The sequence below is a fragment of the Ornithorhynchus anatinus genome, chromosome 3, assembly GCF_004115215.2.
Source record: "Ornithorhynchus anatinus isolate Pmale09 chromosome 3, mOrnAna1.pri.v4, whole genome shotgun sequence".
Taxonomy (NCBI): domain Eukaryota; kingdom Metazoa; phylum Chordata; class Mammalia; order Monotremata; family Ornithorhynchidae; genus Ornithorhynchus; species Ornithorhynchus anatinus.
In genome coordinates this window covers 14,923,026-14,936,382 of record NC_041730.1, presented here as the reverse complement: position 1 = coordinate 14,936,382, position 13,357 = coordinate 14,923,026, and the positions used below count along the sequence as shown (strand labels likewise).

Below are 13,357 nucleotides of genomic sequence, written 5' to 3'. Positions count from 1 at the left end.
CTCATCTGTAAAATGGGGATTGAGAGTGTGAGCCCCATGTGGGACAGGGACTGTGTCCAGCCCCATTTCCTTGTTTCTTCCCGAGTGCTTAAATGAAGTGCTTAACAAATGCCACAATTAATAATAAGGATGGCATTTGTTAAGAGCTTACTATGTGCAAAGCACCGTTCAAAGCGCAGGGGTGGATACGAAGTCACCAGGGTGTCCCAAGTCGGGCTCACAGACTGCATCCCCATTTTCCAGATGAGGGAACTGAGACCCAGAGAAGCGAAGTGACTTGTCCAAAGTCACCCAGCTGACAAATGGCAGCAGCGGGATTAGAACCCACAACCTCTGACTCCCAAGCCCAGGCTCTTTCCACTAAGCCACGCCGCCTCTCCAATTATTACTCTTATCCTCTCTGCCTTAGTTTCCTCATCTGTAAAACGGCGATAAGACCGTGAGCCCCATGTGGGTATTTGTTAAGCGCTTACTATGTGCCGAGCACTGTTCTAAGCGCTGGGGTAGACAGAGGGGAATCAGGCTGTCCCATGTGGGGCTCACAGACTTAATCCCCATTTTACAGATGAGGTAACTGAGGCCCCGAGAAGTGAAGCGACTTGCCCATGGGCCACAGGGACCGCGGCCAACCCGATGATCCTATCTCTAGCCTAGTGCTTAGTACAGTGCCTAGCACGGAGTAAGCAGTTAAAACCGCAATTATTATTATCATTTTGATCTGCGGAGCAGGAGAGGCTGGGAAGAAGCCTTTCGCAGAACTCCCACTTCGCACACCCCACCAGGCTGTGGCTATGATAATAATAATTGTGATATTATTATTATTATTATTACAATTCTGCAGTAGATATAAGCCGATCGGGTCCCGCATGAGGCTCGGGGTCTAAGTAGGAGGGCGCACATGTCGGAGCCCCCTTTCGCAGATGAGGGAAACGAGGCACCGAGAAGTCGAGGGACTCGTCCGAGGTCGCACGGCAGGCAAGTGGTGGAGCTGGAATCAGAACCCGAGTCCTCGGATCCTTAGGCCCGCACTCTTTCCACTTCCCCTTGCGGTCCCGGCCCGGCTCCTCAAGGCAGTGGAAATTTGAATCGCTAAGTGTGGTTAGGGCAAAAAGTCCCAGGTCAGAGGGGTGGAAGTCCCAGAGCACTGGGGGGGAGAAGCCATTCACGCCTCATTCATTCATTCAATAGTATTTATTGAGCGCTTACTATGTGCAGAGCACTGGACTAAGCGCTTGGAATGGACAAATCGGTAACAGATAGAGGCAGTCCCTGCCCTTTGACGGGCTTATGGTCTAATGGGGGGAGACGGACGGACAAGAACGATAGCAATAAATAGAATCAAAGTGATGTACATTTCATCCACAAAATAAATAGGGCGATGAAGATATATAGAGTCGAGCGGACGAGTACAGTGCTGAGGGGAGGGGAAGGGAGGGGGGAGGAGCAGAGGGAAATGGGGGGAGAAGAGGGTTTAGCTGCGGAGAGGTGAAGTGGGGGGGTAGAGGGAGCAGAGGGAGAAGGGGAGCTCAGTCCGGGAAGGCCTCTTGGAGGAGGTGAGCTTTAAGGAGGGTTTTGAAGAGGGGAAGAGAATCAGTTTGGCGGAGGTGAGGAGGGAGGGCGTTCCGGGACCGAGGGAGGACGCGGCCCTGGGGTCGACGGCGCGATGGGCGAGACCGAGGGACGGCGAGGAGGTGGGCGGCGGAGGAGCGGAGCGTGCGGGGTGGGCGGTGGAAAGAGAGAAGGGAGGAGAGGTAGGAAGGGGCGAGGTGACGGAGAGCCTCGAAGCCCTGAGTGAGGAGTTTTTGTTTGGAGCGGAGGTCGATAGGCGACCGCTGGAGGCTTTTAAGAAGGGGAGTGACAGGCCCAGAGCGTTTCCGCGGGAAGATGAGCCGGGCAGCGGAGTGAAGGATAGACCGGAGCGGGGAGAGACGGGAGGAAGGGAGATCAGAGAGCAGGTTGACACAGTAATCCAGCCGGGATATTACGAGAGCCCGTAGCAGTAAGGTAGCCGTTTGGGTGGAGAGGAGAGGGCGGATCTTGGCGATATTATAAAGGTGAGACCGACAGGTTTTGGCGACGGATCGGACGCGTGGGGTGAACGAGAGAGCCGAGTCAAAGACGACACCGAGGTCGCGGGCCCGAGAGACGGGAAGGACGGTCGTACCGTCCGCGGTGATGGGGAAGTCAGGGAGAGGACAGGGCTCGGGAGGGAAGATGAGGAGCTCAGTTTTGCTCATGTTGACCCACCGCCCCCCCCCCAAAGCGCTGGATGAATAGAGAAGCAGCGTGGCTCAGTGGAAAGAGCACGGGCTTTGGAGTCAGAGGTCATGGGTTCAAATCCCGGCTCGGCCATTTGTCAGCTGTGTGACTTCGGGCAAGTCACTTAACTTCTCGGTGCCTCAGTTCCCTCATCTGTAAAATGGGGATTGAGACTGTGAGCCCCACGTGGGACGACCTGATTCCCTTGTGTCTACCCCAGCGCTTAGAACAGTGCTCGGCACATAGTAAGCGCTTAACAAATACCAACATTATTATTATTTTTATTATTATTATAGTTTTAGGCTCACCCACCACACACTGATCGCAGCTCCACCCGCACTCCCCAAAAGTAGCACGGCCTCCTGGAAAGAGACTGGAAATCAGGGGACCTGGGTTCTAATCCCCGCTCCGACGCTTAATAATAATTATGGTACCGGTTAAGTGCTGTGGGCCAAGGACTGTTCTAAATGCTGGGGGTAGATGACGATAATAAGAATAATAATGGTACTTAAGTGTTTACTGTTTGCCAAAGAGCAAGTGCTGGGGTAGATACAAGTTTAGGGGTTGGTTTTTTTTAGGTTGGACAAAGTCCCTGTCCCACGTGGGGCTCACCCTCTTAATCCCCATTTTACAGATGAGGTGACCGAGCTGACTCGCCCAAAGTCACACAGCAGACACGTGGCGGAGCCAGAATTAGACCGTGAGCCCGTCGTTGGGCAGGGATGGTCTCGATCTGTCGCCGAATTGTCCATTCCAAGCGCTTAGTCCGGTGCTCTGCACACAGTAAGCACTCAATGAATACTATAGAATGAATGATTACTATTATTATTATTATTATTATTAACCCACACTTTCCCAAAGACCACTGCCCTCGCTGAACGCCCCGATGCCATGTAAGGCTGCTGTCCCGTCAAGCCGCGTGGCCGAATGGTTAGCGCACGGTCCTGGGAGTTGGGGGATCTGGGTTCTAATCCCACCTCCGCTCGTCTTGTCTGCTGCTGCGTGCCCTCGGACAGGCCGCCTCACTTCTCTGGGCCTCAGTGACCTCTCCTGTAAAATGGGGATGGAGACCGTGCGCCCCAGGTGGGACATGGGCGGTGTCCAACCCGATTAACTTGTAGCCACCCTAGAGTTTAGTACAATGCCTGGCACACAATTTGTTCATTCGGTCGTATTTATCGAGTGCTCAGTGTGTGCGAAGCACTGTATAGAGCGCTCGGGATTCATTCTGTCGTAGTTATTGAGTGCTTACTGTGCACAAAGAACTAGCTCAAGCGCTTGGGAGAGGACAAGATAACGGTCACTCATTCAGTCAGTCGTATTTAGTGAGCGTTTACTATGTGCGGAGCACTGTACCAAGCGCTTGGAATTGTACAATTGGGCAACAGATGGAGATCATCCCCGCCCATTGACGGGCTCACAGTCTAAACGGGAGAGACGGACGGCAGGGCGAAACAGAACGAAACAAAAAGAAGCATTCCTAATCGTGACAAGCTCACAGGCTAGAGGGGGAGATGGATGTTACTATAAAGAGATAAATGAGTAAATAATAATAATAATAATATTTGTTAAGCATTTTCTGTGTGCCAGGCAGTGGGGATGATAGAAGTCAATGAGGTTGGACACAGTCCCTGCCCGCATGGGGCTCATCCTCTTATTCCCATTTTACAGATGAGAGAGATGAAAAAAAAAATGTTGGTATTTGTGAAGCGCTTACTCTGTGCAGAGCACTGTTCTAAGCGCTGGGGGGAGATCCAGGGTCATCAGGTGGTTCCACGTGAGGCTCCCAGTCTTCATCCCCATTTGACAGATGAGGTCACTGAGGCCCAGAAAAGTTAATAATAATAATAATAATAATGTTGGTATTTGTTAAGCGCTTACTCGGTGCCGAGCACTGTTCTAAGCGCTGGGGGAGACACAGGGGAATCAGGTTGTCCCACTTGGGGCTCACAGTCTTCATCCCCATTTGACAGATGAGGTCACTGAGGCACTAAGAAGTGAAGTGACTTGCCCAAAGTCACACAGCTGACACGTGAGGCTCCCAGTCTTCATCCCCATTTTCCAGATGAGGTCACTGAGGCCCAGAGAAGTGAAGTGACCCGCCCACCGTCACCCAGCTGACACGTGGCAGAGCCGGGATTGGAACCCATGACCTCTGACTCGCCAGCCGGGGCTCTTTTCCACCGAGCCCCGCGGCTCCCCAGAGGGATTCATTGCATCGTAGGTATTGCGCGCTTCCTAGGTGCAGAGCACTGGACTAAGCGCTCGGAACGTAACGCCGCTAAGTCACGGCAGTGACGGAGCCCTTGCGATGCGCCCGGGCCTGTGCTAAGCGCTGGGGCGGGGCAACACCCAGGGGGTCGGACACACGAGGGGCTCGCGGTCTTCAGCTCCGTGTTGGGGATGAGAGACAGGAAGAGGCTTGGCCAAGGTCACCCAGGGGACAAGGGGCGGGGCGGGGCGGGGGGAGCCGAGCCGAGCCGAGCCGAGCCGAACCGAACCGCGACACTCACCCGCCTGCGCCCCGCCCCTCTAGGACAGGCCCCGCCCCCGGGTTACGTCACACCGACCGGCTCCGCCCACCACAGGCCCCGCCCCCGGGCCCAAGCCCGCCCCTGATAGGCCCCCGCCCCCATGCACGTCACGTTCCCCGACAGGCTCCGCCCACCGCAGGCCCCGCCCCCGGACAGACCTCGCCCCCAGGCCGAAGCTCGCCCCTGATAGGTCCCGCCCCCGGGCCACGTCACGTTCCCCGACAGGCTCCGCCCACCGCAGGCCCCGCCCCCGGACAGACCACGCCCCCGGGACGAAGCTCGCCCCCGGACAGGCCACGCCCCCGGCCCCGGCCCTCCCCGGATAGGCCCCGCCCCCTCGTACACGTCACGCCCCCGACGGGCTCCGCCCTCTGACAGACCACGCCCCCAGGGCCAAGCTCGCCCCTGATAGGTCCCGCCCCCGGCTACGTCACGTCCCCGACAGGCTCCGCCCACTGCAGGCCCCGCCCCCTTGCAGACCACGCCCCCAGATCAAAGTCCGCCCCTGATAGACCCCGCCCGTCACTCCCCCGCCCACCACAGGCTCCGCCCCCAATCTAGGCCACGCCCCGTCCGGGCCAGACCACGCCCCTGGCAGGGCCCGCCCCCAGACCCCGCTCACAACACAGCCCAGGCCACGCCCCCTACAGGCTCCGCCCGCCTCGTGCCACGCCCCTTGCCGGACTCCGCCCACCACAGACTCCGCCCCCTACCCAGGCCCCGCCCCTGAGCGGCCCCGCCCTCAGCCTCGCTCTCAGGCCCCGCCCCCCGGCCCCCGCCCCTCCGGGCAGACCCACCCCGACATTCATTCATTCATCCATCCATTCATTCATTCATTCATTCATTCATTCATTCATTCGTCTTTATTGAGCGCTGACTATGTGCAGAGCACTGGACTAAGCGCCTGGAATGAACAATTGGGCCACAGAGAGAGACCATCCCGGCCCAATGGCGGGCTCACGGTCTAAACGGCGTGGCTCAGTGGCAAGAGCCCGGGGTTGGGGAGTCAAAGGTCATGGGTTCGAATCCCGGCTCCGTCGCTTGCCAGCTGGGTGACTCTGGGCAGGTCACGCCACTTCACTTCTCTGGGCCTCGGTGACCTCTTCTGGAAAATGGGGATGAAGACTGTGAGCCTCACGTGGGACGACCCGATCACCTTGTCTCCTCTCCAGCGCTCAGAACAGTGCTTTGCACATGGTAAGCACTTAACAAATACCAACATTATTATCATTATTATTATTATTATCAGCGAGGCTCAATGGAAAGGGCCAGGGCTTGGGAGTTAGAGGTCGTGAGTTCTAATCCCATGGGCAAGTGACTTCACTGGATGGATGAATGAATGGATGGATGGATGAATGAATGAATGGATGAAGGCAAGTCACTTAACTTCTCGGTGCCTCAGTTCCCTCATCTGTAAAATGGGGATTAAGACTGTGAGCCCCACGTGGGACAACCTGATTACCCTGTATCTACCCCAGCGCTTAGAACAGTGCTCGGCACATAGTAAGCGCTTAACAAATACCAACATTATTATTATTATGAACGGATGGATGAATGAATGAATGGATGGATGAACGAACGAACGAACGAACGAACGAACGAACGAACGAACGAACGAACGAATGAATGAATGAATGAATGAATGAATGAATGAATGAATGAATGACAACTTCCCCCTCCCCCTTCACCTCTCCCCCTCCCGGTCGAGAAGGACCAATGGGAGGCTGGATGGGGAGGGGGCGGGACTTCCGGTAACGAAATCGGGGCAGGCGCATTTCCGGGGGGGCGGGACTTCCGGCGGGTGAAAGGGACGAGACTTCCGGGAGCGGGGGGTCGGGGCAGGGGCATTTCCGGGGGGCGGGACTTCCGGCAGGCGAAAGGGAGGGGACTTCCGGGAGCGGAGGTCGGGGCAGGGGCATTTCCGGGGAGGGGGAAGGGGGCCGGGGCGGCCGGTAGGTGCCGGCGGCGTAGCGAGCGCCCGGGCCGTTTGGGGCCGCGGCCATGCGGGCGGGCGAGGGGCGGGTGTGGCTGCGCTGCCCGGCGTGCGGGCTGCCCGAGGCGCGGGTGCGGGCCCGGCTGGACGCGGCCTCCGACCGGCGGCGGCTGCCCGGGGGCGACGCCCCCATCGCCCGGGCCTGGGCGTCCCGGCGGCGGGCGCAGCCCTGGCTGTTCGACGCGCCCAAGTTCCGGCTGCAGCGGGCCGAGCTGGCGGGGGCCGGGGCCGGGGGGCGGGGGCTCCTCCTCGCCCTGCGCCTCGGCCTCACCTCCTACAGGGACTTCCTGGGCACCAACCTGGGCGTCGGGGCGGCGGCGCTGCGGCGGGAGGGGGCGGCCCGCTGGGGCGACCCCCAGGCCTACATGGCCGACCCCCTGGGCGTCGGCGCCCTCCTGGCCACGGCCGACGGCCGGCTGGTGTTGCTCAGGCGCTCCCGCACCGTGGCCGAGGCCCCCGGGATGCTCGACGTGCCCGGAGGACACCCCGAGCCCCAGGTGAGCCCCGCCCCAGCTGAGACTCCCCCCCCCCGGTGTGTCCCCCCCCCCCCCCCAGCGAGCTCCGGTTAAGCCCACCCCAGGTGAGCCCCAGTTGAGCCCACCCCAGGTGAGCCCTGCCCCAGTTGAGCCCTGCCCCAGGTGAACCCACCCCAGGTGAGCCCCAGTTGAACCCCCCCAGCTGAGCCCCAGTTGAGCCCACCCCAGGTGATCCCACCCCAAGTGAGCCCCAGTTGAGCCCACCCCCGGGGAGCCCCGGGGAGCCCGCCCCAGGTGATCCCACCCCAAGTGAGCCCCAGTTGAGTCCCTCCCAGGTGAACCCACCCCGGGTGAGGCCTGCCCCAGGTGAGCCCCAGTTGTACCCAGCCCAGGTGAGCCCACCCCCGGTGATCCTGCCCCCGGTGAACCCTAGTTGAGCCCACCCCAGGTGAACCCGCCCCAGGTGAGCCAGCCTGGGGCCCTGCCACCAGGCCTGTCCCTGGAGGGCTGCGACGGCCTCCCCGTCCCAAGGGGGAGGCCAGAGCCCGGGGGGACGTTTGGACGAAGCCCGGAGTCCCGAATCCTTCACTCGGTCGAATTCCCGGAGCGCCTACTCTGGGCAGAGCGCCGGGCTGAGCGCTTGGAAAGGGCCGTTCGGCGACCGACAGGGACCGCCCCTGCCCCGCGGCGGGCTCGCCGTCCAAAGCGGGGAGACGGACGGCCAAGCGAAACGGGACAGAACCAGGCGGCGTCCTCGGATAGAATCGAGGAGACACGCACCTCGTTAACAAAATCAGTAGGGTGATAGATAATGTATGCAAGTGAGCACGGTACCGAGGGCAAGGGGGCTCAGTGCGGGAAGGCCTCCTGGAGGAGGTGAGCTCTCAGGGTTTTGAAGGGGGGGGAAGAGAGTGAGTTTGGCGGAGGTGAGGAGGGAGGGCGCGGCGGGACGGCGGGAGGACGGGGGTCGACGGCGGGACGGCGAGGAGGTGGGCGGGAGAAAGAGAAGGGAGGTGAGGTGAATCCCCAGAGTCCAAGGGAGTCGGACTAGAAGACCTCCAGACTTCTCGGACTCCCCTCCGAGATCCAGCCCCCCCCACCCCCCCGACCCCTATCTCCGCCACACCGTCGAAGGGCGGGGTGTCTCGGCGTTGCGGGATCTGACTCCTGGACTCACTGCAGGCCGTGTGCCCCGGGGACCACCCCCGGCATGAGGAGCTGCCCGGAGAGCTGGTGGTGAAGGAGCTCTTCTCCTCCATCCTCCGGGAGATTCGGGATGAGGTGAGCGGAGTCGGACTCAGCGGGGAGGGGGACGGGGTCCTGAGTGGCCCGGAGAGGGGCCGGGAGGCCAGCCGGAAGCCCCGGGGGACCGTTCGTTCACTCGGTCGTATTTATCGAGCGCCTGCTGTGTGCGGAGCACTGTACCCGGCCCCGCCGCTCGTCGGCTGTGTGACTGTGGGCAAGTCGCCTCACTCCTCTGGGCCTCAGTTCCCTCATCTGGAAAACGGGGATTAACTCCGAGCCCCACGGGGGACAACCTGATGACCCGTATCTCCTCCGGCGCTTAGAACCGCGCTCTGCACCTAGCAAGCGCTTCACAGACACCGACATTATTACCGAGCGCTTGGTAAAGTACAATTCGGCGACAGAGACGACCCCTGCCCGATGATGGGCTCGCAGTCTAAAACCGGGGGGGGCGGGGAGACGGCAAAGCAGAACAAAACAAGACGACATCAACGAGGTAAATAGAATGGTGGAGATAGACACCTCGTTAACAGAATAAATAGGGTAATGATGTACGCAAATAAGCACAGTGCTGAGGGGAAGGGGGAAGAGCAGAGGGAAAGGGGGGGCTCGGCAAGGAGGATCGGAATGGATGGGCGGGGGGGGGGGGGGTTCCTGCCGGGAACAGTGGAGGAAGAGGCTTTTGCGGCGGGCGGGTCTGAGGGGCACAAGGGATCCTTGGGGCTTTCCGAGGGCAGGCCGGAGGCGGTTGGTGCCCGGGCTAGAAGCCTCTGGGTATCTGCAAGGAGCTTTGTGTCTTCTTATGGTATCTGTTAAGCGTTTACTATGTGCCGGGCACTTTCCTGTGCCCTGGGGTAGGTACGAGCTAGTCGGGTTGGACACGGTCTCTCTCCCACGTGGGGCTCCCGGCCTTAATCCCCATTTTACAGGTGAGGGAACTGAGGCACAGAGGATTTAAGTGACTCGCCCGAGGTCACACAGCAGACAAGGGGCAGAGCCAGGACTAGAACCCAGGTCCTCTGACTCCCAGGCCTGTGCTATTTCCACCGGGCGACGCTCCTTCTCCTGCCGTATCGTATAGGCTCGCTCCTCCTCCTCCTCTCTCCGGACTCCGTATGCTGCTCTCGTCCTTCTCCCACCATCGTTCACCCAAACCCATCTTCGTCCCCTGGCCCATCTCTCACCCGCTGACGCCCAGGCTGAGCTGACTGTCTCTCTCCGTCTCCCTATCTCCTTCCTCTCCCTTTCTCCCCCCCGCCGACCACCCCCTTTCCAGGAGCTATAAAAATAAGTGGAGCAAGTGGGAGGGGAAAGGGAGTGGGTGGATTAAGGAATACGGGCACTTTTTCTGATGTCAGGCAGTCCCCGCAGTGAGGGATTTTTTTTCAGGATACCATTTGGGTGGGACTCGGTTGGCCTCTGTCTGTCTTTTTTCAGCCGAGGCGCTCTTGTGGCCTTCCGACAGAGAACTAAAACAACGTTCATAGGGATCTGGGAAACTTGACGGGAAGCTAACACTTTGCATTAAAGAGTCCCAACAGTTACCTAGAGATGCGTATAGACCGAAGAAGAGGATTTTTTTTCTTTCAGGGTACCGTTTAGGTGGTGTCGGGTTGGCCTCTATCTGTCCTTTATCAGCCGAGGCTCTCTTGTGGCCTTCCAGCAGGGAACTAAAATAACATTTATAGAGAGCTAGAAAACTCAACGGGACGGGTACACTGTCCGTTAAAGAGCCCCAGCAGTTACCTAGAGATGTGTGAGGACCAGATACTCCCCTCCTCCCGCCGCAGAACCAGCTAGTGATTTTTCCTGTGGGGCTTGGGCCGAGCACCGCCTGATGGGCCGTGCGGTTCCCCCGGGGCGACTCTACCCCCGATCGATCGAGAAGCCCTGGAGAAAAAGTGCCTGGGGACCGGTCCGTCGGTCAGTCATATTTACCGAGCCCTTACTGTGTGCAGCGCGTTGTACCTAGCACTTGGAGGGTGCAATATAATAATAATGATGGTATTTATTAAGCGCTTACTGTGTGCCAGGCACTGTTCTAATCGCCGGGGTAGATACGGGGTCATCAGGTTGTCCCACGTGGGGTTCACGGTCTTCATCCCCATTTGACAGATGAGGTAACTGAGGCCCAGAGAATAATAATAGTGACGACACTTAGGCGCATACTATGAGCAAAGTACTGTTCTAAGCACTGGGGAGGATACAAGGTGATCGGGTGGTCCCACGTGGGGCTCACGGTCTTCATCCCCATTTGTCAGATGAGGTAACTGAGGCACAGTGAAGTGACTCGCCCCGAGTCACAAAGCTGAGTGGCGGAAGCGGGATTAGAACCCACCACCTCTGTCTCCCGAGCCCGGGCTCTTCCCACTGAGCCACGCTGCTTCTCTGTGTCAGAGTCGTGAGACACGTTTCCTGCCCACAAGGAATCTAGAGGGGGAGACGGACATTAATCGAGGTAAATTACGGATATGGACAGAAGAGGGACTGAGGGAGGGGTGAAAGAAAGGGAGCAAATCCAAGTGCGAGGACGACGCAGAAGGGAGCGGGGGAAGAGGAAAGGAGGGCTAATAATAATAATAATGTTGGTATTTGTTAAGCGCTTACTATGTGCAGAGCACTGTTCTAAGCGCTGGGGTAGACACAGGGGGATCAGGTTGAGGGCTGTCAGGGAAGGCCTCTTGGAGGAGATGGGCCTTCAACAAGTCCCTGAAGGTGGGGAGAGGAGCTTCAGAGGAGACAGTTGTGGAGGGAGGGAACCTGATGCCCCTCTTTCTCGCTCCCCTCCCAGGTCAACCTCCCCCTGGCAACGCTAAGCCCCCCTCTGCTACTGGGCATCGTCCGCAACGAGACCAGCGCCGGCCGGGCCAGTGCCGAATTCTACGTCAGGTACCGCGCCTGCGGGTGCCGCCTCTCCCCTTCCCTCCCCAAATCCCCTCCCTGTGCCCCTGGGCGTGCAGGCGCGTGGGACCGCGATGCCCTGGGACCCCGGGGCAGGGCACCCGGCTCCTTTCCCGGGAGAGGGAAAGCCGGGATCGGAGGGAGCCAGGCGCACGCCTTCCCGGGAACCTCGATTTTCCTGCTCTCTGCCTGACCCGGCCCCTTCGCCCCGTCACGGGTCGGGGAGGGAGGGCGGGGGGGTGCGTGTGTGTCCCTCGGTGCCAGGGACGGGGAGGCTCCAACGCCTCGCCCCCCCCCCCCCCCCCCCCCACCTCCCTTAGGTGCAGTCTGACCTCTGAGCAGGTGAGGCAACTGTACCAGATTGGAGGGCCCGAGGCCCACGAGTCCTCTGAGATCATCTTCCTGGAGGTGAAGGTGAGATGCGGGGTCAGGACTCTTGGCATCACCCCCACCGGCCTCCTCCTCAACACCCATTGAGCGGGTGGCCTCCCTGCCTGCGAAACCCTGAACCCAGTGCTCGGGAACATGCACCGAGAGCAAATGACGTGACCCCCTGCCCTCCGGGGGCTCGAGGTCAAAGGGGGAAGACACGCGGACCCAAATTGCCCCCCTTAAGGCTGGGGGCGAGAAGCCCAGAGTTCTGGGACGGGGGAGCGGGTGACGCCGGGGGCGAAGAGGTCGGGGTGCTGCTTTCCTGATCCTTCGGGGGACGGGACGGGGTCTCCACAGGACTTGCCGCACCTGGAGGACACCCCGGAGGTGTGGGGAGAGCTGTGTCCCTCCGCCAAAGGAGCCGTCCTGCTCTACAACCTGGTGCGAGGCTCTGAGACTGAGCCCGCGGAGCAACCTGTGAATAAATAATAAAGGGATTCGTCTCTGGGAAATCCGAACCGAGGCGCCGTGTCTCGGCCGGAGGCCTGCCCTCCGCGCTGCCGGGACCCTCCCCGCCTTCAGAGCACAACTAAGGTCGCATCTTCTCCGTGAGGCCTTCCCCGATTAAGCCCTCTTTTCCTCTGCTCGCTCTCCCTTCTGCGTCCTCTGTGACCTCGGGACATCTGATATTCGCCCCCCCCCGTCCCCAACCCCGCAGCTCAAACTGTACGGACCTTGAAATTATTTATTGTAAATTACTTATTCGTATTAACGTCTGTCTCCAACTCTAGAATGTAAGCCCGATATGGGTAGGGAATGTGCCTGCTAATTCTTTTGTAGTGTACTCTCCCAAGCGCTTAGAACAGTGCTCTGCACATAGCGCTGTCAGTAAATATCATTCGTCGACCCCCATGGCTGGGTGCTTTTCAATCGATCCACGGTATTTAATGAGTGCTTACTGTGTGCAGAGCGCCGTACTAAGCGCTTGGGAGAAGGTGATACAGTAGAGGGGGTGGATTTGATCCCGGTCCACCAAGAGTTCATAGTCTGACTTGCTAGGGAACACGCCTACCAGTTTTGTGGTATCGTACAGTTCCCAGTGCTTAGTCCGGCGCTCTGCACACGGTAAGCACTCAATAAATTGGAGAAGCCGCGTGGCTCAGTGGAAAGAGCAGGGGCTGGGCAGTCAGAGGTCATGGGTTCAAATCCCCGCTCCGCCCGTGGTCAGCTATGTGGGCAAGTCACTTCACTTCTCTTGCCTCATCTGTCAAATGGGGATGAAGACTCATCATCCTTCCACTGTTCCTCCAGGGAGGGCGGGGCTCGAGGGGGCGGGGTCGGCTCCTCAGGGACTTCCGGGGGCGGGACTAGGGAACCATGGCAACGGTTGGGGCGTGGCCATTGGGCGGGGTTTGCGCGGAGGGGTGGGACCCGCGCATGCGTAGAGCTCGCCGTTGGGGCGTGGTCTGCGCATGCGCTACGATGCGGGGGCGGGGCCGGAGTGAGGGCAGAGCTCGCGGTTGGTGAGGCGGGGGCCGGGGGCGTGGTCTGTGCGGTGGGCGTGGTCTGATCGGATG

At 59.6% G+C, this 13,357-nt stretch overlaps 1 protein-coding gene across 1 annotated transcript; it reads left to right on the top strand.

The window, feature by feature from the left end:
• The first annotated feature begins 6,712 nt into the window (after nt 1-6,712).
• On the top strand, nt 6,713-12,692 carry NUDT22 (nudix hydrolase 22). The gene is made up of 5 exons (XM_029061735.2): nt 6,713-7,283; nt 8,445-8,543; nt 11,299-11,396; nt 11,729-11,822; nt 12,138-12,692. Exons 1-5 carry the CDS (start codon nt 6,795-6,797, stop codon nt 12,267-12,269), a joined length of 912 nt encoding a protein of 303 aa, XP_028917568.1. The 5' UTR covers nt 6,713-6,794; the 3' UTR covers nt 12,270-12,692.
• The last annotated feature ends 665 nt before the right edge of the window (nt 12,693-13,357 follow it).

Excerpts from the sequence above, each read along its gene's own strand:
- NUDT22 (XM_029061735.2), top strand. The coding sequence starts at position 6,795 with ATGCGGGCGGGCGAGGGGCGGGTGTGGCTGCGCTGCCCGGCGTGCGGG. Across the intron at positions 8,544-11,298 it reads TCCGGGAGATTCGGGATGAG|GTCAACCTCCCCCTGGCAAC; the intron begins GTGAGCGGAGTC and ends CTCCCCTCCCAG. Across the intron at positions 11,397-11,728 it reads AGTGCCGAATTCTACGTCAG|GTGCAGTCTGACCTCTGAGC; the intron begins GTACCGCGCCTG and ends CACCTCCCTTAG.